Source organism: Mus musculus, chromosome 13, assembly GCF_000001635.26.
Source record: "Mus musculus strain C57BL/6J chromosome 13, GRCm38.p6 C57BL/6J".
NCBI classification, from domain to species: Eukaryota; Metazoa; Chordata; class Mammalia; order Rodentia; family Muridae; genus Mus; species Mus musculus.
In genome coordinates, this window is record NC_000079.6 from 92,050,391 (window position 1) to 92,077,394 (window position 27,004).

Here is a 27,004-nt window from a genome sequence, read left to right on the forward strand (position 1 = left end):
ACTCAGAAAAGAACAAGCTTCGTGCTTAAACAGTTACTGATTAATCAAAAGCTCCAACTTCTGAAAAGAGAAATCAATAATTGTCTACTTTAAAGTTTTCTACTGAAAGTCAGAAATGCCAAGTTAATGTCACCATACTGTCTGCTAAAAAATGAAGTGTTTAGCCAACCAACCTTAACTCAGGAGTTGAGTTTCATGCACAATGTCACGGAACAAAATGGCTAATGATTCTCTCTGTAGCAGCATCATTAGATTTCTGGCATTGTTTGTACAGAAAGAAAAAAGTCAGGGCAATTTTTGGAAACTCTGAGTTATTGATTTAGAAATAAATATTTCAGAATCACTTCAGTTCAAAAAGGCAAATATAAGGTATCGAGTATAAAGTAGTCAGATTGAGAGGAATCATCAAAGATCTTATTCTCAGGCATTAAATCAAAGCAAAGCAAGAATAACAGAAGGATCAAAGCATCAAGGGGGAAAAAGATTAGCTACTAAACAGATCTTGAAATCTCAGAGAAAAAAGATACTTACCATTGTGCCAAGTAAAGCACATAAGTGGTACTCAAGTCGGCCTCCAGATAGAATCACACAAGCCTTAGATTTCATCACATCTCAAACACAACCAATTACTGACCACATCCACACCTATAACAAAATCTTACCATGATGTCACAAAACAAACAAAAAATTATCTTTTTAAATACATACATTTTTAAAGTATTTCACACTGCAGTAAACTTGCCAAAATCTTCACTTGGCAACTGTAAAAGTCATTTGTGGTAGTCAATGGCTCCTGCTCTTTTGGAATGTAAAATAAGGTCAAATACATATGTTTCAAATTACATACTTCATTTTTAATGCTCAGGTAGAAAAGAATAGACATAGCAGCAAAGACTCTGAGTGCAAATGGCCCCGAGGGCTCTACCTTGTCAGCCTGATGCATTTTTCATCTTTGAAGACCCGACCTTCTTTCTCTAGCAAGTCATTCTGCATTAGTCCCAACTGTGGAGCTCAGACAGTGAGCACCAGGGCAATGAATAGTATGCCTGCCCCCCCCCCCACACACACACACATACACATCACATCACAGAGCAATGAGCAGTATGCCTGCCCTCTCCATCACACAACAATGAGCAGTATGCCTGCCCCCCATATCACAGACCTGTCCCCAGGGAGTAGCATTTGTTGCCATCTGCATCGCAGAGAACTACTTAAAAGATGAGAAGGGAAAAGAAGTGAAGTATTTTGTAATTGATATCTTTTCCTTTCAACCCTGACCTCACATCATTCTACTTTCATCTTTGAAGAGAGGAAGAAAAAAAGGGAAGAAACCCTGAGCCAAGGATGAAGATGAGGAGGAGAGGAACAATTAATTTAGAGCCCTGGCTAAAGGTTGTGAAGTCTGGCAGGCCCATGAGGTGCTGCACCTTGAGAACCTGGTGTTAGCTCTTGCCAAGTCCGTTTGACTTTCTGTTTTCTCATTTGTGAAGTTGGGCTGATGATACCTAACTAAGTTACTACAAATAATATAAAAGTTAAGTGTACAAAGCACTTAGCATCACAAACTGGTCCTTACAAAGCAGGAAGGCCAGGGAAATTTCCAGAAAGAAAGAGAAGAAAGAAATCTCATTGAGGACTGATTGTTTGTTTGTTTGTTTGTTTTCTTCTATTAAACCTACTTACAGATTCCTGATCACCTGTTGAACAATTAGCAAATGCATTTAATTTAACAATGAATGTGCCCCAAATCTTCCTCTTGAGTCTCCAAGTCCACATAGGTGCCTGCCCAGGGAACAGAAAGCCCATGGAAAATAACTCGAGTTGCTAAGTATCTGCATGCAGTGCATATGCAATGAGGTTCGGCAGAGTTTGGAGTAGGAATGAAGAGGAATGACTGGTCCCAGTGTCAGAGGAAGTGTGAGAGAGAGAGAGACAGCAGATGTGCAGGGGAGGGGGAGGCTTGTCAGGGGCACAGAAAGAAGAGGCTCCATGACTGAGTTTTGCTTTGAAATGTCAGAAAGATGAGATGAAGAGCTGGGCATGAAGGTGAAATGAAACCACCTATGCTGAACGGTTTTGTGTGAACTTGTCACAAGCTAGAGCCATTTGGGAAGAGGGGACCTCAACTGAGAAAGAGTGTGGCCCATAGGCAAGTCTGTGGTGCATTACCCTGATTGACAGGTGATGTGGGAGGGCTCAAGTCACTATAGGCCGTACCACTTCAGCATCGGTGGCCTTCGGCATGATAAGAGAGCAGGCTGAGCAAGCCATGGTAGGCAAACTAGTAAGCAGTGTCCTCCATGGCCTCTGCATCAGTTCCTGCCTCCAGGTTCCTGCCTTGAGTTCCTGCCCTGACTTCCTTGGATGATGGATTTGAGCTATAAGATGAATTAAATAAACCCTTTCCTCCCCGGGTTGTTTTGGTCAGGGTTTTTATCAAAGCAATAGAAACTGTAACCTAGACAGCATTCCAGGCTGGGGAGAAGATATGCAAAAAGCAACAAGCACACACAGAGACAAAGGAACTGGACTTGAATCAAGTAAAGAAAAAGGGTGTCTGCCTCACCCCCTCCTCCTTCAGACTTCTCGCTCCTATCTAATAGACATGGAGGGGTGTCTACAGTCCTGGCATTACTTAGGAGAAAATAAGCCACATTTTTCTATTTCTGCAGTTAGAGTTTGTTACTACCATTTTCAACAATGAGACTGTACAGGCAGGAGGGTGGAGGCCAGAAGTTACAAAAGAGGGGCGCCACTGGGCACATTTCCAGCTCTGTCACTCCTAGCTGTGCGGCCTTACATAACTACGTAGCTACATAGTGAACTAACCTACCAGGCCTCTCCTTCCTTATACAAAAAACAGGAAGTGTAAGCTCCTGTAGCTGACTGCTGGGAGGGGTGGTCATACATTTCAGAAATTCCCTAACTAGGAAGCACTTAGTCAGTGCATAGTATGTAGGAAGCAACCCATGTCTACTGCCAGCAACTGATAGTGTCTATGCCTGTTACTTTGTCTTTAACTGTAGCAGAGCCACGGGAAGTACACACAACTCCTTCACACTTGATACAAGGAGGTACCGAGCTGAGACCCCAGGGACTAGGTCCTCCAGAAGTGGCAGCCATCATGAGCCCCCTCCAAAGCCAGACCTGACCCACACCTGGCTTGGTGAATGGCCTCCATCCACTCTTTCCCGGCCTGCTCCTCCTCACAGCGCAGCTCCAGTGGTTTTTGACCATCGTGCCCAAAAAGGACAGTGAAGTAATACTGCAAAGAAGAAGAAACACAAAAGGGTTACAGCTTTACTTTTCAGGGGCAGAAAGATAATAAAGCCAGTATTTGCCTACAAGAGGTATAAACTGACAAAAATCTACCAGCATGATGTAAGTCATATTTCAAACGGTAATAGCATGCCTGGTCCAGCCAGAACTGTCTTTGCACCTTGGCTGTGACAGCGAGCATTTTAACACCCTCAGTAGCACACAGCCCACAGCCCTACTGCATTGCATATTTTTATTTAAGAACAAAAAGAACATTGCGCCAATTTGCCGATGAAGAATAAGAAGCTAAAGCTAACATGAAAACGTTTCCAGAAGTTTTCGTGATGGGGCGTGTGGTGAAGCAGTAGAGAACAGGCGTCCACCCCGCCGAACCAGCTGATTCTCTTACCTAGCCTACGCTATATCCAGGCTCCATTCTGGGAAGTGCTATGGTTTATAACTACATCGAACTTCTGCTTTTGCCTCTTCTGCAGCCTTAGCAAGCACCATCCATGGCTTAAGCCCCATATCACAGACAAATTGTATTTAGCATGGGAAGGAAATATAATTGCCATCCTGGCCATAAGTCATAACCAGAATCTCTTTTTGATGAATGTAATCTAATTTCTTGTTGGATAGAAGAAAAAAAGAAAGAAATGGTTTTAGCAGGATTAAATTTATTCATCCCATTTGAACTTTATTTATAATCATCCCAAGCTGGAAACCATGCATATATCCCCCCAGGAGTGAGTACATAGACATTTCTGGTACGTCTTCCCGATGGAACACAACTCATCAGTAAAAAGGAACGTTTCTTGATAAAGCCAGCAACTTGAATGCTTCTCAAAAGTACCGCATAACACTAAGAAGTCAGCCTCAAAGGGCTACGCCCTGGAGTACTAGCCAACCAGCACAGTGGTTGAGGTCTCTCATTGGTGTTGCAAAAAGAGCTGATTCTCTTCCCAGCACCCATGCCAGGCAGCTTTAACCTGCCTGTCACTCCAGTCCCAGTGAAGACAACACCCTCTTCAGGCCTCTGAGGGCACCTAAACATGTGCACACATGCACACACACTTAAAATACAAATATTTTTAAAAGGTTTATACTCTACAATTTCCTTTATGGGATACTACTAAAGAAGTAGCAGAAAACAAATCAATTGTTTTTCTGGGGGCCAGGGAAGAAGTTTGTGTTTATAAAGGAACACAAGAACTCTTGCCAGGATCTCCCCTTCGTCCCTGTGCCCCCCCCCAAAAAACCCGATTATTTGACTATGAGTCAATATGTCATGAGGAGTCATTTTATTGCTATGTTTCTTTATCAGAATAACACTATAGGTTTTTCCCTTCCCTAGGCTTATATCCTATGTAGTCTCAGATTCTTAGCTGTTTTAATAGTGCCATAGAGTTGCCCTTACATCCAACCAAAAAGTGGTTGGTTACTGTCATGACATGCGTGTCACTATTGCACAAGTATATCTTGTAGACAGGTGATTGGTGTAGGTCCCAGTATTTGTAGATCGGTGTTACTGGTGATTCCCTTTGTCCTCTAGCAGCAGGCAGAGTAGAGTGTCTTCCAGGATCGTGAATGCTAGTAGGGAAACAGCTTCCAGTAGGGCACTAGCCTGACTTCTCCATGCTGAATGACATAAGTAAATATACTAGCTAGTTTTCTGTCAATCTGACACAAGCTAGAGTCATCAGAGAGGAGGAAGCCTCAACAGAGAAAATTCCTCTATAAGGTCAGCTGTGGGCAAGCATGTATGCATTTTCTTAATTAATGACTGCTGTGGGAGGATCCTGCCCATTGTGGGTGGTGTCATTCCTGGGATTCTATAAGAGAGCTGGCTGAGCAAGCCAGGAGGAGCAAGCTAGTACACAGCATCCTTCCATAGCCTCTGTATCAGCTCCTGCCTCCAGGCTCCTGCCATATTTGTGTTCCTTTTCTGACTTCCTCTGACGACGAACAATATGGAAGTAAAAGCCAAATAAATCCTTTCCTCTCCAACTTACTTTTTGCTCACAGTGTTTCATTGCAGCAATAGAAACCCTAACTAAGACGTTTCTACAGGAACTGTGCCTTACCACCAGGTTGTGGAAAGCAACCAATAACCTTGACAATCGTGTCTTCTAGACACAACAGAATTGATGACTATAAGAACTAACAGAGACTATAGGAGAATGCACGGAAGCTGTACAGGTTAAATTGTCCCAGCACTGAGAAGAGAAAGTGAGCCCAAAGTCTCACCCCTAACCAAGAAGCCATTTGCAACTGATACTCCTGAGAAAGAGAAAATCCATTTCTCTAATAGGATGTCATTGTGTGTGTCAAGCACTCACCAGGGCAGGCCTCATGCCCAACTGGCCAACACGAACAAATTCCATGGGATGTTTTGTTTTGTTTTGGCATGTTTCTCTTATTGGCTTTTTTTGTTTTTGGTTTTCATCATAGGGTTTTGTTTGTTTGTTGAGACAGAGAACATGAAGTTTGGTAGGTAGAGAGATAGAGGGGATCTGGGAGGAGTTGGGAGAGGAGGAGAACATGATCAATGCCTAGTTTAAGAAAAGTTTTTGTTCTGTTTTCAATTAAAGGCGCTTTAGTGATCAGGTCAGATTTCCCTTCCTGTGTGGTTGTTACCAACAGTGCTGATGCAGTCAATGAGCTCCTGGCCGGACCTCCTCCCTGTCACTCTCTCTATAGGCTCAGTCACTGCCCATCTGGAACAATGTTTCTCCAAGGCATCCCACCCTCAGACATGGGATGTTCCAGCCTTGGGCCTGATTCTTATATCAGTCCACTCTTCAAATGCAGCCCAGGGGTCTTTCCCACATAATTGTTTATAGTCCTGACTACTTGGCCCGTGGTAGAGTTTCCAGGTGTGACACTTTGCTTTTATACAGCAGAAAACTTTTTAACCATCAACGTTTTTATGATTGTCTATATCATCTTAATTTTTTTTTATGCCATTTTATACTTCACTGATGTTTACAGAAGAGGCAGACAAGAACATTATGATCGTGATTTCTAGTGTATGAACTTTCTACACTTTGCTACGGTTAACTACCAAAAATGAAACAAATCTATCAAACAAACGAAAAATGCATCCATGCTTCAAAAAGGGGCCACATGAGAGGGGAAGCAGACAAGTGGTTGCAGGGGATGGGGGAGGGTCAGGGCAGCAGAGGGAAACTGCCAATGTGTATAGAGATTTTACTGTTTACCTGTTTATCTGACTAGTGAGTGGACTTTCTTTCTAGAGCAGCTTAGAGTTGACTGAAAACATTATCCTCACAATGCAGAAGAGGCTCCTGTCTTGTCCATATGGGCATATGCATGGCATTGTGTGTTATTATTATTAACCTAGATCACATTAGGGTTTGCTCTTTGTGGTGTAGACATTGGATTTTGACAAATGCACCATATTGCCTATTTACTGTTACAGTGTTGTCTTTTGGGTGATGCAATGCTCTGATGTTAGATAGTGCTGGTGGTTTCACAGCCTTGTGAATAAACTCAAAACAACTGAATTAGAAAACAGCCGGCGTTGGAGTAGGATTTCTATGTCAGTTTTTTAAATGAGAAAAATTGCAGCAAGAACAAAGGAGGGAGACACACAGATATGATATGGCAGTGACTTTGGTTTAGCAGTTTCTAGGTACTCTCATTCACATCTTTCCCAAAATTTTCGAGCTTGAATAAAGCTGTTTGCTTTTGGATCTGTCCTTTACTCACAACCATTGATGGAGCTGATGCTGTTAGGGATCCTTTGAAGGACAAAAAGCCAACCCAACATGCCCTTAAAACTGGTCTTCAAAAGGGGAAGAGAAAATGAAGGGCAAAGGACAAAATGGAAGAATGAGCAAATCTCTTATTCTAAATTTGCATTAAATACACAAGGGACTAGAGAAACATTACTGTTTTTCTAAAATATTTTATACTGCCTGGGCCAGCCAGGCAGAGCACAGAACCCAGAATCAGACCCCTGAATTGAGCTCTGCCCCTCCCCAGCACTGCTCCTCTGAGCTACAATTTTCTTATGTAAAATAGAAGGTCTAGCAGGAATGGGCCTCCCAGGTCTGCTGTATTGATGACCTAAGATAACAGTGCTTGGCAGAATCTCTTACCTATAGTAAATGCTCAGTCTGCATTGGCATTGCAGTCTCTTGCCTGTGTTGCTATTCTAAGTTGGCTGGCTCCTTTATGGAATATTCCTCTATCTTAAAACAGGAAATGGCAGAAAAGAGATCAATAGCCAAGTTCAGGTACAGATGCTGGAACTGAGCATTTCAGTATTCTTTGATGTCACTAACTATGCTGGAGCACCCATTCAGTTCTGTGTTGTCGAACTCCCCATGGGAGACTCCATGAGGAGTGCTGGAGAATGTGTTAGTGTGTGGGTAAACAGGATGTCTCTGTCCAGCAATCACAATGACCTACACAGGGAAAGTCCAGAAGGTTAGCTGGACAGCCAAATTTGCTGTCCTGTAAAATGCCCTGGCAAACAACATAACCAATGATATAACAACCCCTCAGCATAGAAGATTAGCTTCCAGCAGGACAGTGGTGGTGCACTCCTTTAATACCAGCACTAGCGAGGCAGAGCCAGGTAAAGCTCTGTGAGTTCATAGCCAGCCTGACCTACAGAGGGAGTTACAAAACACACACACACACACACACACACACACACACACACACACAGAGAGAGAGAGAGAGAGAGAGAGAGAGAGAGAGCTCCTCCTTTGAACATTTATCTGTTGGTGGTGATGCAGTGAGAACTAGGGTACTCCTGTGGGGTCACTCTTAGGCCATGTGAGATCTGAAGTTCAAACTCAAGTAACCAAGCTTGGCACATGCCTTTACCCAATGAGCCATCTCACCAGCCAAGATGAACGTCTTCAAACATCAAAGAATGTCCCTATTGTCTGAAGCCTTGTGCTCACGAAATTATCTGTAGTATTGTAGTTTAATAAAAAGAACATCAGTTAAAAATAAAAAAAAAAAAAACTGGTCTTCAAGCCCTTGAACAAACATAACCTTTCAAACCACTCTCTTAGCTGCAGAGCTTACTCCTGACATGAATTCCTGCTAGTAGCAGTCCTGCTGGCAACGCTGCCTGCCGATAGTGGCAGCTGCTATGCAGATTTGCCTGTTCTTCTCACCAAGCCTTTCCTCTCCCCTTTAACACTGTTCTCCTGGCTACTTGTTTCTCTTATATCTGCACGCACATTTGACGTAGTGAGATAGTAATGGGCATACTTGGGGTCATGAATTCCAAAGTATACATCGAACACTCTAATATGTATATGTAGAAACCCATGCTAGGACACAGAGCCTTTGCCAAGGTTTGGCAAAAGACAAAAGACCACTGTGGGTGGACATGCTAGAGAAAAGGTTCAGTGGTTAGGGCTGCCTACTCCTCTGACAGAGGACCTGAGTTTGGATCCCATGAACAGTCACAGCTATCCATAACTCCCATTGGCAACTGCACACACACACACACACACACACACACACACACACACACACACACACACAAACACAGAGGGGGGGAGGGAGAGAGAGAGAAGAGAAGAGAGGAGATAGATAGATAGATAGATAGATAGATAGATAGATAGATAACTAAAATATAAAAGTAAATATTAAGAGAGAATGCCCTGTAGACAGGCACAGTGGAAAGCGGTTTGAAGCCCTTATAAGACCATCAGGAAAACTTAAGAAGAAAATAATGTATCTCCTTCAATGACCAGGAGACAGGGCATCAGTTTAAGCAAAAGAAAGAAGGGAAGAGTCAGAAGGATTAAAGGGGCAGATGATGGGAGAAAGGGAGAAAGGCAGGGAGGGGAGAGAAAGGCTGTTTAACCAAATAGATGAATGAGTTTGGGAGGCAGAGAACTCCATCTCTAACCCACCTGAGATGGTTGTGTGCTTCCAAAGCCCTTTCCACGGTACCACTGCAGCTGTAAGCAATAGCTGCTGTCTATATTTTGAATATGAGAGTTATGTAATAATGGCTTCCCAATATTCTTGAATGCTATGATGTGATGTCTTTATCCTAGGTTCAGCTGCTGCCTCAAGACAACACAGAAAAACCAGACCCAGACAACCAGGTGAGGCATGGAACAACCTTGTCCAACTCAGAAGGGAGATAACTAAGAATCTGTTTTGACCCTTGCTCACTTAAGGTCATAGAGGGGCTACATAGGAAGCCACCAGATTCTGGGCAATCTGAGATTTTTCCTCCAGGAAACTATGTGTGCTGAGGTCCACCCTACCATCTCCTTGGGAATGAGAGTGGAGCATTCTCCTGGCCTCAGGCTTGTGAGGGGGCTCCCAGCAGGTGACTCACACAACTTCCTGTGTTTTCTTTCCAAGCTGATATCTGGTCAGCTTAGACTCTCAAAGGCCTGGGAGCTGAAAGCCAGGAGGTTGAAAGAAAGACACTCATTTGGGGAGTGCACTCCCAACGAAAGGCAAAGAGAAGGATGGTGAGTGCTTTATCCCAGAAATTGCCCACATCTTAGTGTGCTTGGGAACGAGCAAGATCAGACTGCATATACCAGCAGCTTGTAGTACAAAGAGGTCCAAGTCCTGAATGGTGCCAGGGACACAGAAAGATGATCACAGGATCCAGGTTCACTGAGAGATTTAGATGCATCTCCTACTTCTGCTTGGACATCCACTGATGTAGAACCCAAGGGGCCATCCCTAAAGACTATGCTTTAACACCTGGCTAAACACAGAGGCAGCCATGGTGGGCCCCACTTAGGAAAGTCACAGTAGGAGTGGGGGATAGTAAGACAGGACCACCAGGGACTGAGACATAGCATGTGCTTGTCTGTTCTTTGAGCTTCAACCAGTAATGGGGTAGCTTTCCCTTCACACTGAGCCATTTGAGGCCATGATACTAATTACCAACAGACTATCTGGGAGGAAAATGTGACTGGAGAACTATGTGTGATATTAGAATAGTCAGAAAGCATGCTGGACGTATCCAAGACTCTATCTTGGGGCCCAGCAAAGCTGCTCTAAAAGAGAGACAAAAACAACTCTGTTATCCTCCTCCCCACGTGCCAGATCTCATCCAGTGTGACAACTATTCTAAAAACTAAAACCATCAGTCCAAAGATCTTATTAACCTCTGGTACTAGACATAGACGAGTCTAATTTTATCTAAAAGAAAAACAAAATATTAACTCAATTACTCCTCAGGTTCCCTGTGCATGCCATTGAGGATTGAGGACTCTGGATCATGCCTGGGATAAAACCCACTACACTTCCCCATGGGCAGTCCCAGAGCCTGCAAAGAACAGGTGCCCTTAACTTCTAGCTCAGGCTGAAGATGGAATGCCATAAACTCGGGAGTGAAATCTGATGAAAGGCCTCTGAGAGGGAGCAGCATTGGATTTAACATTAGATCTAATAAAAGCCCATTTAAATTTAAGAGCAAAGGAACGGACAGTCAGTAAAAGACCAAGTCAGTGGCTCAAAGGACAATCTTCTAAAGGGTAGCAATTGGTTGGCTTCTGTCTAAAGTCAATGCTCAAGCCAAGAGAAGCACTCAGTGGCCTGGCTTGGTCTAGCTAAGAGTTGTATGGTGCTTCCACAGCTGTTGCTGCCTGGGAACCCAATTAAAAGGCACCTTAAAAGACAGCTAAGCAATCCCATTACCAGAGTATGTGCAAAGGTTAAACCATGCTGCAGGCACAGAAATGATGGGAAGATCAGTGAAATGTAGTTTCCACTTCCCAAAGCTGGCTTAGATCAAACACTGGCTCTGCCTGTGCCTGCATACAGAGGGTTCAAGCCTGTAGTCGCAGCTCTTAAAGGCTGACATAGGAAGATCTTGACTTTAAGGCGAACCTGGGCTGTGTAATGAGTTTGAGGCTAGCCTGAGCTACACAGGCTAGATAGATAGATAGATAGATAGATAGATAGATAGATAGATAGATAGATAGATAGATAGGAGGGTGGGTGAGTGGATGGATGGATGGATGGATGGATGGATGGATGGATGGATGGATGGGGAGAAGAAAAGGGGGGAAGAACTAAGGGCTGGAGATGTAATGTACTGGTAGAATGCTTGATTTGCTGAATAATTCAATCCCCAGCACAGCTAGAAAAGAAGGGAGGAAGGAAGGAAGGAAGGAAGGAAGGAAGGAAGGAAGGGAGGGAGGGAGGGAGGGAGGGAGGAAGGAAGGAAGGAAGGAAGGAAGGAAGGAAGGAAGGAAGGAAGGAAGGAAGGAAGGAAGGAAGGAAGGAAGGAAAGAGGACAGTTCATTTTCTTTGTGTCATTGGGTCTCTCTAGGATGCAAGTGCTATGTATCTGCGTCAGACCTGGTGCACCATGGGTCCCTTAAGTGTCAACATCAGCAGCATACCCCCTGGTGGTATACCATGAACATTGTTCCTCTCCAGTAATTTCAAAGAGACATTTCAAAATCCTGAATAAAGGAAAAGGACCAATTAACAGCTCTACGGTCTTGTTCACATCGTGAAATCCAACATGTACAAATATCATGGATTTTTTTTTTCTTTAATGTTTCTTCTTACTGAACTTTCTTATTTTCTTATTTATTATTTTTTTATTAGGCATTTCTACATTTACATTTCCAATGCTATCCCAAAAGTCCCACCACACCTGCCCCGCACTCCCCTACACACCCACTTCCACTTCTTGGCCCTGGCGTTCCCCTGTACTGAGGCATATAAAGTTTGCAAGACCAATGGGCCTCTCTTTCCAATGATGGCTGACTAAGCCATCTTCTGATACATATGCAGCTAGAGACACGAGCTCCAGGGGGTACTGGTTAGTTCATATTGTTGTTCCACCTATAGGGTTGCAGACCCCTTTAGTTCCTTGGATAATTTCTCTAGCTCCTCCATTGGGGGCACTGTGATCCATCCAATAGTTGACTGTGAACATCCACTTCTGTGTTTGCTAGGCCCAGGCATAGCCTCACAAATGACAGCTATATCAGGGTCCTTTCAGCAAAATATTGCTAGTGTATGCAATGGTGTCAGCGTTTGGAGGCTGATTATGGGATGGGTCCCTGGGTATGGCAGTCTCTAGATGGTCCATCCTTTTGTCTAGGCTCCAAGCTTTGTCTCTGTAACTCCTTCCATGGCTGTTTTGTTCCCAATTCTAAGAAGGGGCAAAGTGTCCACACTTTGGTCTTCGTTTTTCTTGAGTTTCTTGTGTTTTGCAAATTGTATCTTGTATCTTGGGTATTCTAAGTTTCTGGGCTAATATCCACTTATCAGTGAGTACATATCATGTGAATTCTTTTGTGACTGGGTTACCTCACTCAGGATGATGCCTTCCAGGTCCATCCATTTGCTAGGAATTTCATAAATTCATTCTTTTTATAACTGAGTATTACTCCATTGTGTAAGGTACCACATTTTCTGTATTCATTCCTCTGTTGAGGGGCATCTGGGTTCTTTCCAGCTCCTGGCTATTATAAATAAGGCTGCTATGAACATAGTGGAGCATATGTCCTTCTTACCGGTTGGAACATCTTCTGGATGCCCAGGAGAGGTATTGCTGGATCCTTTGGTAGTACTATGTCCAATTTTCTGAGGAACCACTAGACTGATTTCCAGAATGGTTGTACAAGCATTGTGTGTGAGGTGTGAGGTGTGTGTGTGAATCTCAGGGTTACTTTGATTTGCATTTCCCTGATGATTAAGGATGCTGAACATTTTTTCAGGTGCTTCTCAGCCATTCTGTATTCCTCAGGTGAAAATTCTTTTTTTAGTTCTGAGCCCCATTTTTTCATGGGGTTATTTGATTTTCTGGAGTCCACCTTCTTGAGTTCTTTTATATATATATATTGGATATTAGTCCCCTATCTGATTTAGGAGAGGTAAAGATCTTTTTCCAATTTGTTGGTGGCCTCTTTGTCTTATTGAATGTGTCTTTTGCCTTACAGAATCTTTGCAATTTTATAAGGTCCAATTTGTCAATTCTCGATCTTACAGCACAAGCCATTGCTGTTCTATTCAGGAATTTTTTCCCTGTGCCCACATCTTCGAGGCATTTCCCCACCTTCTCCTCTATAAGTTTCACCATCTCTAGTTTTATGTGGAGTTCCTTGGTCAACTTAGATTTGATCTTAGTACAAGGACATAGGAATGGATCAATTCTCTTTCTTCTACATGATAACCGAGAGTTGTGCCAGCAACAATTGTTGACAATGCTGTCTTTTTTCCACTGGATGGTTTTAGCTCCCTTGTCAAAGATCAAGTGATCATAGGTGTATGGGTTCATGTCTGGGTCTTCAATTCTATTCCATTGGTCTACTTCTCTGTCGCTATACCAGTATGATGCTGTTTTTATCACAATTGCTCTGTAGTAAAGCTTTAGGTCAGGGATGGTGATTCCACCACAGGTTCTTTTATCATTGAGAAGAGTTTTTGCTATCCTAGGTTTTTTTGTTATTCAAGATGAATTTGTAGATTGCCCTTTCTAATTCATTGAAGAATTGAGTTGGAATTTTGATGAGGATTGCATTGAATCTGTAGGTTGCTTTTGGCAAGATATCCATTTTTACTATATTGATCCTGCCAATCCATAACCATGGGAGATCTTTCCATCTTCTGAGATCTTCTTTAATTTCTTTCTTCAGAGACTTGAAGTTTTTATCATACAGATCTTTCACTTTCTTAGTTTGAGTCACGCCAAGGTATTTTATATTATTTGTGACTATTGAGAAGGGTGTTATTTCCCTAATTTCTTTCTCAGCCTGTTTATCATTTGTGTAGAGAAAGGCCATTGACTTGTTTGAGTTAATTTTATATCCAGCTACTTCACCAAAGCTGTTTATCAGGTTTAGGAGTTCTCTGGTGGAATTTTTATGGTCACTTATATATACTATCATATCATCTGCAAAAAGTGATATTTTGACTTCTTCCTTTCCAATTTGTATCCCCTTGATCTCCTTTTGTTGTTGAATTGCTCTGGCTAGGACTTCAAGTACAATGTTGAATAGGTAGGGAGAAAGTGGGCAGCCTTGTCTAGTCCCTGATTTTAGTGGGATTGCTTCCAGATTCTCACCATTTACTTTGATGTTGGCCACTGGTTTGCTGTAGATTGCTTTTATCATGTTTAGGTATGGGCCTCAAATTCCTGATCTTTCCAAGACTTTTATTTGGAATGGGTGTTGGATTTTGTCAAATGCTTTCTCCAAATCAAACAAGATGATCATGTTGTTTTTGTTTTTGAGTTTGTTTATATTGTGGATTATGTTGATGGATTTCCATATATTAAACCATCCCTGCATCCTGGGAATGAAACCTACTTGGTCAGGATGGATGATTGTTTTGATGTGTTCTTGGATTCGGTTAGTGAGAATTTTATTGAGGATTTTTGCACCGCTATTCATAAGGGAAATTGGTCTGAAGTTCTCTTTGTTGGGTCTTTCTGTGGCTTAGGTATCAGAGTAATTGTGGCTTCATAGAATGAATTGTGTAGAGTACCTTCTGCTCTATTTTGTGGAATAGTTTGTAAAGAACTGGAATTAGATCTTCTTTGAAGGTCTGATAGAACTCTGCACTAAACCCATCTGGTCCTGGGCTTTTTTTTTTTTTTTTTGGTTGGGAGACTATTAATGACTGCTTCTATTTCTTTAGGGGATATAGGACTGTTTAAATCATTAACCTGACCCTGATTTTACTTTGGTACCTGGTTCTGTCTAGAAGTTTGTCCATTTCATCCAGGTTTTCCAGTTTTGTTGAGTATAGCCTTTTGTAGATGATCTGATGGTGTTTTGGATTTCTTCAGGATCTGTTTTCATGTCTCCCTTTTCAGTTCTGATTTTGTTAATTAGGATGCTGTCCCTTTGCCCTCTAGTGAGTCTGGCTAAGGGTTTATCTATCTTGTTGATTTTCTCAAAGAACCATCTTCTTGTTTGGTTGATTATTTGAATAGTTCTTGTTTCCGCTTGGTTGATTTTGCCCCTGAGTTTGATTATTTCCTGCTGTCTACTCCTCTTGGGTGAATTTGCTTCCTTTTGTTCTAGAGCTTTTAGGTGTGTTGTCAAGCTGCTAGTGTGTGCTCACTCTAGTTTCTTTTTGGAGTCACTCAAAGCTATGAGTTTTGCTCTTAGAAATGTTTTCATTGTGTCCTATAAGTTTGGGTATGTTGTGGCTTCATTTTCATTAAACTCTAAAATGTCTTTAATTTCTTTATTCCTTCCTTGACCAAGGTATCATTGAGAAGAGTGTTATTCATTTTCCACATGAATGTTGGCTTTCTATTATTTATGTTGTTATTGAAGATCAGCCTTAGTCCATGGTGATCTGATAGGATGCATGGGTCAATTTCAATATTTTTGTATCTGTTGAAGCCTGTTTCGTGACCAATTATATGGTCAATTTTGGAGAAGGTACCATGAGGTGCTGAGAAGAAGGTATATCCTTTTGTTTTAGGATAAAATGTTCTGTAGATATCTGTTAAATCGATATGTTTCATAACTTCTGTTAGTTTCACTGTGTCCCTGTTTAGTTTCTGTTTCCATGATCTGTCCAGTGATAAAGTGGTGTTTTGAAGTCTCCCACTATTATTGTGTGAGGTGCAGTGTGTGCTTTGAGCTTTACTAAAGTTTCTTTAATGAATATGGCTGCCCTTGCATTTGGAGCATAGATATTCAGAATTGAGAGTTCCTCTTGGAGGATTTTACCTTTGATGAATATGAAGTGTCCCTCCTTGTCTTTTTTGATAACTTTGGGTTGGAAGTCTATTTCATTCGATATTATATATATCCAGCTTGTTTCTTCAGACCATATGCTTGGAAAATTGTTTTCCAGCCTTTCATTCTGAGGTAGTGTCTGTCCTTTCCCCTGAGATGGGTTTCCTGTAAACAGCAAAATGTTGGGTCCTGTTTGTGTAGCCAGTCTGTTAGTCTCTGTCTTTTCATTGTGGGCAGGGCAGACACCTCTCCTCTGGCAGGGAAGATGCCTGGATGTCTGGAGCCCGAAAAGGGGTCTGCCTCAGAAGCTATCCTCTAGGGACCTTGGGGGTGTCTGCCAACTCCGTGCCCAAGGTGACCAGGTGCTGGCACCGACCAAAAGGGATTTGTGACCCTGGTTTGAAAAACCTGTCAGGCCGGGTTTTCTGCTTCCCTAATGCTGTCTCAGGACCTGCGAGATTGGATTGGAATAGAAGTTGTGTTCCACTCACCAGAGGTCCTAAGATTGGGTGAAGAGTCCTCTAGGGACCTTGGGTGTGTCTGCCAACTCCGTGCCCATGGTGACCTGGTGGCGCTGACCGGAAGCAACTTTCTTCGTTTTTAAGATTTATTTATTTATTATATATAAGTACATTGTAGCTGTATTTAGACACGTCAGAAGAAGGCATCAGATTGCATTACAGATGGTTGTGAGCCACCATGTGGTTGCTGGGATTTGAACTCAGGACGTCTGGAAGAGCAGTCAGTGCTCTTAACCGCTGTACCATCTCTCCAGCCCCTTACTGAACTATATTGACATGTGTAACTGAAATGTCAGCTCTCCTCATAGAATCCATCCCTGATGCCTCTGACCCAAAAGGTTTACTCCCTCCTCTAAGTGTCAATAGCTCTGGGAGCCATCTTCTCTCATAGGCCTGTACAGCTGTCCACTGATGGGTCTCATCCTTGCTAGCCTTGACCCCTTCTCTGAAGCTACCACTGTGTTGTGTGCACATGCATACACCCACAGCCACAGCCACAGCCACAGCCACAGCCACACACACACACACACACACACACACACACACACACCCTATAGTCACTGAAGAAATACAAAGCATAACCGACTAATACCCTTGCTTCAGACAGCCATCTACAGTGGTCAGTTGTATTACTGTATAGTCACAGAATTTTAACCAATTATAGGTAAATAACTATAAAGGAAAAGACATTCTTAGGTATCAAACAGCATTAGGAAGGTTGAGAACCACTGCTCTATGTTGGCCAGGCTAGCCTCAAACTCAAGAGATCAGCCTGCCTCTACCTCCTGAGTGCTGGGATTAAAATATGTCACCATCCTAGATGTTTAATCCTTTTGAAAAACTATACATAGGCCTATACAATATTGTTTATTCATAGAAAATTAATGATCCTGATGTAAATAATGATGTTCAAGTTAAGATGAAAATTAAATTGTAAGATTTCTTTTAAATGAATGGCAGGCTTCTTTAAAACTCAAGTTTCTTGACACACCATTTGTCTTTACATCATTGTCCCCCTGGTCTGCAGCTTTGCTTTCTGAGCTTCCAGATACCCATGATAGTCAGAAAACGCTAAATGAAAAAGAAATCCATAAATGAGTGATTCATCTGTGTTAAACTGCTTGTCATTTTGAGCTCTGTGAGGCCATCTCACACGGTCCAGCATCCTATCAGGATGTGAGTCATGGCCCAGGCATAGCCTCCCCATACACAACCCACTTACATACTTGTTATCAGTAGCCCTTGGATTGTCAGATAGATTGTTGCAGCCCCACAGTACTTGGTGACTTTTATAATTAATTAATTCAGCAATGTACATGAATAGTAAGGAAGATGATTTGAAAATGCCAAAGGGAAGCTAGTGAAAAAAACTGAGAGAATCATTTGCTGAGTTTGCTAAGGTCTGTGACCAGTTTCAAACTGTGCCTAATGTGCAAGGATGATACTTAGATATGTACAGGAAAAAGCACACTATTTAGAGCTCAGTGCAACCATGGTTTCAGACATCTTGGTAGATGGGTCCTCATTACAAGCATATCGTCTGGATGATGATATGGGTTTCCAGGTACTACACATGCTCTTTCCATTTCTCAGTTTCATTGAGAGCAAAGCTTAGATAAAATACAGGTAATGCCAACCTTCTCTGCAGCCACTGGCCCCTCCAGGTGGTCAAGATCTGAAAGGAACACATTGCACATCAGGCTGAAAGGAACCGTGCCATCAGGCTGCTGGGTCTGTAGATCAAAAGCTAGGGGATAAAGAAGTGGTTGTCCTCCCAACTCTCTCTGGGCCTGGCTTATCTGAACATATGTGGGCCTACTGCCCCATTACAAAGTAACTGAAGTCTTAGGCAGAGGCTAAGTCCAGGGATTCCAACATAACAGGTCTATCTTCAATGAATGTAATGGTGAGGACAGGAAGGATTTTAATTAAATTAATCAGGGAGCAAGAGCAAGAACAAATCTTAAGCAGCCTTGGTCAAAGTGTAATCTGGTTGATGATTATCTCAGTTGCATTCCCTGAGGTGGCCCTGAAAGAGTCCTCATCACCAAGGAAACACCCAGTTTCCATGAAGAAATTGGGAGTGATATTATCAAGGGTGGTTATGGTGGTTTGAATAAGAATGGCTCAAACATTTGAATGCCTAGTCACCAAGAAATGGAATTATTTGAAGTGATTAGAAGGATTAGGTGATGTGGTCTTGGTAAGAGTAGGTGTAGCCTTCCTGGTGGAGGCATGTCTCTGGGAGTGGGATTAGAAGTTTCAAAAACCCAGGTTTCCATCTGTGCCCAGAGCTGATCCTGTGCTACAGTTCTCCATACCCAATAACCACGGGAAGAGAGCTGGTCTCCCAGGAGTGCTGACACACCTGTGAGAACGGGTAAGACCATCACTTCTGCTCAAATTCCTGGCCCAAGAGGGACCTGCCCTGAGCCATCAGGACACAGGAACAGCCGGGGACAGGATCCTTCTGGTTTCTGTCTGCTCCCTGGAGCTGACCCTGTGCCACAGCTCTCCATACCCCAATTCCTCCCAGAAAGAGCTAGTCTCCCAGGAGTACTGACACACAGACTTGCAGGAGGAAGAAGCCACAATCAGAGATAGCAACACCAGCTAACATCAGAAATAACCAGATGGCAAGAGGCAAGGGCAAGAACATAAGCAGAAACCAACACTACTTGGCATCATCTGAACACAGTTCTCCCAGCACAGTGAGCCCTGGATACCCCAACACACCAGAAGTTTCAAAAGCCCATACCAAGTCCAACACCTCTTCTGCCAGTAGATCAGGATGTATTTCTCATCTACTTCTCCAGCACCATATCTGCCTTCATGCTACTTGCCATGAAGATAATGGACCAAGCCTCTGAAACTGTAGGCAAGCCCCCAATTTAATGTTGTATTTTATGAGTTGCACTAACCATGGTAACCCTTCACACAGTAAAATAGTGACTAAGATAGTGGTCATTCTGCTAGGCTCTCTTACTCCTGGAATTTACAGTGATTGCAGGTTTAGGACAATGATAGTACTTTCAGGAGGGCTGGGAATAGGACATTGAAAGGTTGGCAGTAAGTTTCTTCTATAACTCTTATCTTTGTGTCTTCAACTCTGAAAGGGAATGAGATAGATTAGGCTTCATGTCATCAAGTTTTAAAAAGGTCCCTGCTCAATATTAGCATACTAAGAGCAGAATTGAGTGGGAGTCTGACCCAAAGAAAAGGAGCTAGATAAAAATGAAGGTAGGAAGTGTTGGTGTGTGTCTTACACTTTTAGTTATTTTGTGAACCCAAATGGGGAGCCAATTTTTGCAAAAGCAGCTCCCCGATGTTTGTCATAACAGCACCACAGCCGTGTTCTGAAGCGTGGTGAAGCCCTTGGCCCTCTCAAGCACTGGAGTCTGGCCTTCCTGTTTGCTCCTCAGGAATTTGAACAACCCCATTCAGTGGACTTTCCTAGCCCAGGACATGTATTTCTTTCCAGCAGCTCTGTAGGTTGTCATGAACCATTCTCCCAATCAGAGAGCCTCTGTGTTTTCAGGATATGGGGACATGCAGAGGCCAGAGGGCAGCAATTTTCAGGATATGGAGACATGAAGAGGCCAGTGGGCAGCAATTCTCTAGCCTAGGTACAGAAGCAGTAACAAAGAGTCAAGGTGCTCTCCTTTTTATGTAAGACCTCCTCTCTGTTTTCATTTCCCCTTTCTTCTTATAACTACTTGTAAAATAAAATGAAATCTGTCTTTAAATATTTGCTATGCTGATGAAACTGAGCTATTTCCCCTTTACTTATATTGACTCTGATGACTTTAACCTTCACATGTCTGAAAACATACCCCAGCTGGCAGCTACTTTCAAATGCACTGGAACACTGAGTGTATTTTTGGCATATCATATCTGACCCTCCCTAGTATCCTGTTCTGGTTGCTAAAAATCACATATGTCTCACTCTATGAATCTGATCAGATAATACCATAAAAGACTGAATGTAAGCAGAATGAGAGAGGATGAGCTAAAAGTCACATTGAGGCTCCCTTTAGAGGAGGAAATCTCAGTCTTAGTGTCACATGGCCTATCAAGATGTTCTTGCAACGAACCTTCTCAGCCTATCACATGCAGTGACAATTGCTCAGGTTGTAATGGAAGAAGGAGAGAAAAAAAATCAATTTTGTGCTTCAGTTTGTATTTCCATAGTCCAGAATCATTTTATCTCTGTATCAGAATTGAATCACATGGGCACTTTTAACACCAAAGAAAATTCTTAATGGAGCAAAAATAATTTTTCCATCTGATTTACAACTATCATCTTTTCTATATTACTTTCTTTGGTGAAGCTGTGGGGGGAGTATGGGTGTGAGTGTATGTTGTTGTTGTTTGGTTTTTCGAGACAGGGTTTCTCTGTATAGCTCTGGCTGTCCTGGAACTCACTGTGTAGACCAGGCTGGCCTCAAACTCAGAAATCCGCCTGCCTCTGCCTCCTAAGTGCTGGGATCAAAGGTGTGCACCACCACGCCCAGCGTATGTTGTTAAAGCAGATATCAAATCATTCAACTTTTCATCAAATCATAGTGAAACTTTACCTGACATATTAAGAAGTCAGTAAGACCTTTAGAAGTGACCAGCCCTCAAAACTGAATTGATCCGTTCATGAGTTAATGGACTGATGAGTTAATAAGTTAGCTCAATAGTATGTCTGTTATTAAAATGGCACCTTGGATCAGTCAAGAGACTGATTGTCTCTAAGTCATGTGATGACCTAACCCATAGTGGGAGTCAGTCAGGCAATATCTTCACCAGATTCACTTCCTGTCCTGTGCTCACAACTTAGGACCTCCTGGTCTTCATACAGTAAGCTGGATTATTTCTTACTGGACTTTATCCAATCTATGGGACTCAATCATAGAAATAGAAAGTATGCCTTGAGATGTAAGTGTTGGTTTTATGAAAGCTGTACCCAAACTTTACAAATACATTGCTTGTACTGAACCCAGAGTGTTTATATTTAACCACCCCTAGGCCTAGACCTGGAAGCTTCTAGCTTCCATACAATATAATCTGCTAGCTCCAACCTTGAAGGCTTCAGCTTCCAACCACCATCTGCAAACCTAGGCCTAGAATGTTTGATGAATACATCCATTCTTTCTAGCTCTTTCTGGATTCTGGCTGGATGGTTCAACTCAGCAATTCTGACTCAAACTCCTCTCCAAGCTGACGGATTTAAATTAGCTTCTCTCATCTTCTGACTGAATTATGTTGCTTGGAAAAACTGCCTCTGAACTCCATGAACTGAAACTGACTGTAACTGACTTCACAAACAGAACAGAATGGAACTGCACCAAACTCAACTGAACTCCACTCTTTCCCTGCACTGCTCTGAAGTGACCTCTTTTTCCTGACTCTCTCTAACTCTGACTCATTCTGTCAAAACTTTCTCTGATTCATCATTTTGTCTGCCCCTCAATTAGATGCCATTGTTTGGGATTAAAGGTGTCTATTAAAGTCATGTCTATATTCCAGCCAGAGAGATTAACAGTGTATATTAAGGGCATTTCTATAGTTTATCAGAATCACACAGACTTTGAATGTGATCCTTTGCCAGAGTAGCCATGTTGTTGACTTAAAATTTTTCTACAGGGGGCTGGAGAGATGACTCAGTGATTGAGATCACTGACTGCTCTTCCAAAGAGCCTGAGATCAATTCCCAGCAGCCACATGGTGTCTCACAACCATCTGTAATAGGATCTGATGCTCTCTTCTGTGTCTGAAGAGATCTACCATGTACTCACATACAGTAAATAGATAAATAAATAAATAAATAAATAAATAAATCTTAAATAAAAAATAAAAACATTCTTCTATAGCCTTGTGTAAGGCTTCTTAGGAAAGATCTCTGTGATCCTAAAGGTTTCTCTTTATCTCTATAAATTAACTTCTTTTAGAAAGACCAAAAGTGATCTTGGTCTATGAAAGTAAGTATACATTGAGTGAACTGTGATTTTTTTTTCCCTTTGAAGCTAGCTTTCACAGATACCATCACTCAGTTCAAAACGCCTCTACACATTCACCCCAGCCTCTGAAAAGACAGTAGTTCAATTTCAAGGACCCGAGATCATAATGTGAGCTCTTAGGATTCTTTTCCTGACTTGAGAGGACAATGTGAACTACAGCCATTTTCCTTTGTGCTAAATTTTATCTTGGACAAAATGGAGGCCAAATACCATTCCCACCAATACCAAAGGTGTGGTTGAAATATAACACACATCAAAGTGCCTTGAAAATCTGACATGTCTCATCATCACTGTAGAGGTACAGCTGTTTGAACACACCTTAGACACTATCATTCCCTGAGTACTTAGGACATTGGTCTCCTTCTAGAACTGTGAATCAGAAACTGCAGCATTCCTGCTTTCCTGAGATAAAAGAGCTAGGGCATGGAGAAAAGAATGTCAGGAATGCAATTCAACCACAAATGGACATACAGCATTCTTGGTAACTAAGGAGAGGCCATACTGTTTCTAATAGTGCTGATGGCTGATTGACTGCTTTGTAAACTTTTTGGCCGATGTCCAGTGTTCATGATGAAATAATTTCCAAAAGCCATAGAGAATATTGGTATTCTGAAGCATCAGTTACACAGAATTTGTAGAATGGCTTCTCCCAGCAGAAACCAGTATATGGAATAGAAATTAGAAACTATGGGTAAAACAAAGAATCATCGCATGAAAGATACACATTGTGTAGCTGTGTCAGCTTTTACAAACTGCTTTAAATATAATCATCTAGAAAACATATTTTAGTGGATGGAACTTCAATTTAGCAACCAGTTTAAGAGCACATTTAATTGTCTCCTGTGGTAGTTTCTATCACAAGTGGAAAAATCCATTCATTCTAGCTTCTAAATCTCAAACAACTGAATCAAATTAAATTGTGTTCACGGGAGAGTGAACAGGATAATAAGAGGTCAGAAAACCTGTCAAATTAAGAATGGCTGAAATCTCTTGATATATTCAGCTGCTCTTCCAATCTTTGAAAGACTATCATATAAATATTAGCACAGAGAAACTTTCCTTGACTGAGGAGGAATGAGCTCTCAGCCTACCGAAATGTATAGAAAAAAGATGCCAAGTTCAGTGGCTTAGGTCATCGTCTTGGACTTTCATGTTCGTTAACTTCTCATCTTTCTCTTCTATTACCACTCCAGACAGGGACAAATGTTGTTGAAGATAAATAACAGTTGATCTATGTGGTGACTTTCAACCATCCCTAGCATCCTCATTGATTTATTTAGAAAGAGACATCTGGTCAACCTCAGAGCCACAGATGGAACAGACTTGTAAATTTTGTCACCATTGTGTTGTGGGAAATGTTAATACATGAGCCCATCAACTCTCCATGGAATCAGACCATGCTCCCATGCTCCTGCCGGCCTGCCAACTCTCCGGCCATGCCAGATCACAGAGCTCCCTCTGGGCCATCCCTCCAGTGGGGGCCCCCAAGTTCCTATCACTACCATGCACTCCAAGGTCAGCCATCACATCACAATAACCAGTACCCCAGTAGAATCATGACTCCTAAAGATTAATTAACCAATCAGACTTATGTATCAATAAAATCACAATTTACAAGATGCCAATACAAAAATTTCAGAGCCAATTGGTGACAAAAGCTTTATCCCAGTATTTCTAACCTTGTGAAATCATAGCTACTTGTTGTGGGTAAACGCCACATGGGTACACATCCACAGTCATCCTGGTTCTCCTTCTACTCCAAGACACTCTCAGTCTCTGCAATTCTTAGCTCCACCTCCCTTTTCCCTTTCCAATCACAGGTCTCCCGATGCTCTAATGTGATTGGATAGGGAAAAATCCTGCGACACCATTGCCACTTTTCTCCTCCACTAAAACAACTGAACTGTCATTAGTCTGAAGCCCATAGAAGTCTGGATTCCCTGTGTTGCTCTGGGACCTCTCGTCTCACTGGTCTAAAGAAGGAGATCACCAAGATCACCAAGTACATTCACCTCTTCATGTTCTTATTTCAACGTTTGGTTTCATTTTAATTTGCCAACCACATTCTCAGTTGCAGGCAGGAACAAGTACAACAAGAACATATGCTGTTAACACCTGTGGCAGTTAGTGTCACTGAACAGAGGGACAACTAAGCAAGTGTTGCTGAAAACAAATGTGAGGGGCTGTGTCAAGTAAGGATATGATGATGCCAAGAAAAATGGACAAGATAAATATGGATTGTGGGACAGGCTCCAGGCCTGTTCTCCAGCTGTGTGACTTAAAGCTGAAAATCCACCGTGTAAAAGCCACCAGACAAAATAGGTGCTAGAAATCAAATCCGACTTTTCTACAAGAGCAGTATGCATTCTTAGCTAGTAGGCCACTTCAGCTAATATATTTATTGTTTCCTTATTAATTTCCATGTTTCATACTTCTGTGAACTCTTTTGAGTATGGGGGAAAGTGGACCATATTTACATAATAAAATAAGTTTCATATTTAACAAAGAGTACCTTCACAATAATTATATCTATTATAATCTTTCAGTTAAGAAGAAGGAAATTGATTCTTTAGAAGTTAAATATCTCACTGATCAGAACATCAAGAACTGGAGTTAATACATGAGAACATTTAACATATTCAGTATGGCCTTATGCTAAACCAAAAGTTCAGTTACTGAAATCACATAACTTCACTCTTCTCCAGTGAGAGATGAAGTTGTAGATGTTCAGACAGTAATTCCTTGATCACTTTTCCCTCCACAGTTTTAGAAGGTTTCCAAGACTCACATCCCTTGGTGGCAAAATAAAAGCCCAAGTAAAATGTACTGGTATAAACTTGTAATACTGAACTTATAAAAGTTGAGTTAGAAACATCAGGTGTTCAAGACCAGCCTGTACTACAGAATAAAATCCTGTATGCTGTTTATATTTTTTCTGTTCTGATATAGTGTTAACAATTAAAAATGTTTTTATTGGAATTTCACTTCTAAATAAACCGAAATGTTGGGGGGGGGGAAGAAAAGAAAAGAAAAGAAGAGGAGAGGAGAGGAGGGGAGGGGAGGGGAGGGGAGGGGAGAGGAGAGAAGAGAAGAGAAAAGAAAAGAAAAGAAAAGAAAAGAAAAGAAAAGAAAAGAAAAGAAAAGAAAAAAAGAAAGGAAAAGAAAGGTCTTTCTGAAAACAGAGTGCTGTGAGCAGAGGACTATCTCCCTATTTCTGATATATTTCTTTATTTGGGGGGGTTACATATGCCCCCCATATGCATATAGAGGTCATAGGACAACTTTCAGGAGTTTTTTTCTCCTTCCATCATGTGACCTCAGGAATCAAACTCAGATCACTGGGGTTGGTGCCAAGCAGCCTTATCCACTGAGCTATGTAACTGGCCTGGCTATCTCCCCATTTCTAAGCATGGGTAGTTAGAAATGGATCCATGACCTTAAAAAACAAAACCTGACACCTCTATGAACCCTTATTATCACCTTCTTCAGTAGCCAAAACATAATTTAGAATTGTGTTTTCAAGGTATATAATAATATTAAAATTCAAAAATAATATATAAAAAATTGGCTAGACCATGGTTCTGTTTTTTGTTTTTAATACTTCAGTTTTTATTATATAAAGCCTTCCCAAATAGAAATAAAGAAAATGCAAGTCTAGGAAAAGAAGTAATGTATGTTTTTTAATGTGTCTGCATGTGTTCCTGGACTCATATATATATATATATATATATATATATATATATGTGTGTGTGTGTGTGTGTGTGTGTGTGTGTGTGTGTGTGTGTGTGTGTGTGCCTGGGTGCATATATGTGTTCTACCAGTGTATAGGTGCATATAAAGACCAGAAAAGGACATTGGATGCCCTGGAAGTGGAGTTATAGGTGGTTGTAAATTGCCTAATGTGTGTGCTGGGAAGAGAACTGGGATCCTCTGCAAGACCAGCAAGTAATCTTAAGCAATGAACCAAAATCTCTTAAGCCCCATGGGTAGGGAACATACTTTATAATTTGTCTGGTTTAGGTTATAAATCATTGGGTAAATTTGCCAATGAATTGGGAAACATCACAGCACTGAAGACTTCTAACCAGAATTCCAATTTGTTAAGTTACAAAAATGACAGACCCCTTTAAAACAAACAGATAATGTGAAAGAATTGATTTTAAAAATATGTGTAAGACATGTACAGCCCTGAGTTTGATCACTAGCCATAAAGGGGAAGATAGGAAGAAGAGGAAAATGTGGAGAAAGAATAGAGGGAGGGAAAATGGAAGACAGGGAAGGAAAGAGGGAGGGAGAGAAAGGGGGAGAAAGGATGTACTAGTAAGTTAAGACAATTCCACCAAATTACAACTTTTTCAAACTAAAACTTATAATTGAACAATGTCATAAGTTGGTTGGTTGAAATAAGAGTGGCATAATCTTTATGAAAGAGTCTCAATTTGTAGCACAGGCTATAAAATACTCTCATTTTCCTCAAAGTTCTATACCAATGAAATAACTAGAAATGTATATTAGGATTTATAGACACAAA

At 41.7% G+C, this 27,004-nt stretch overlaps 1 protein-coding gene across 1 annotated transcript in view; it reads right to left on the reverse strand.

Annotated features, from left to right (window-relative positions):
* Window positions 1-27,004, reverse strand: part of Rasgrf2 (RAS protein-specific guanine nucleotide-releasing factor 2) — a gene marked incomplete in the record, with an annotated part of 251,422 nt that overhangs the window by 169,984 nt on the left and 54,434 nt on the right. The window contains 1 exon segment of the mRNA NM_009027.4: window positions 3,159-3,265. Coding sequence (NP_033053.2) covers window positions 3,159-3,265 — 107 coding nt within the window.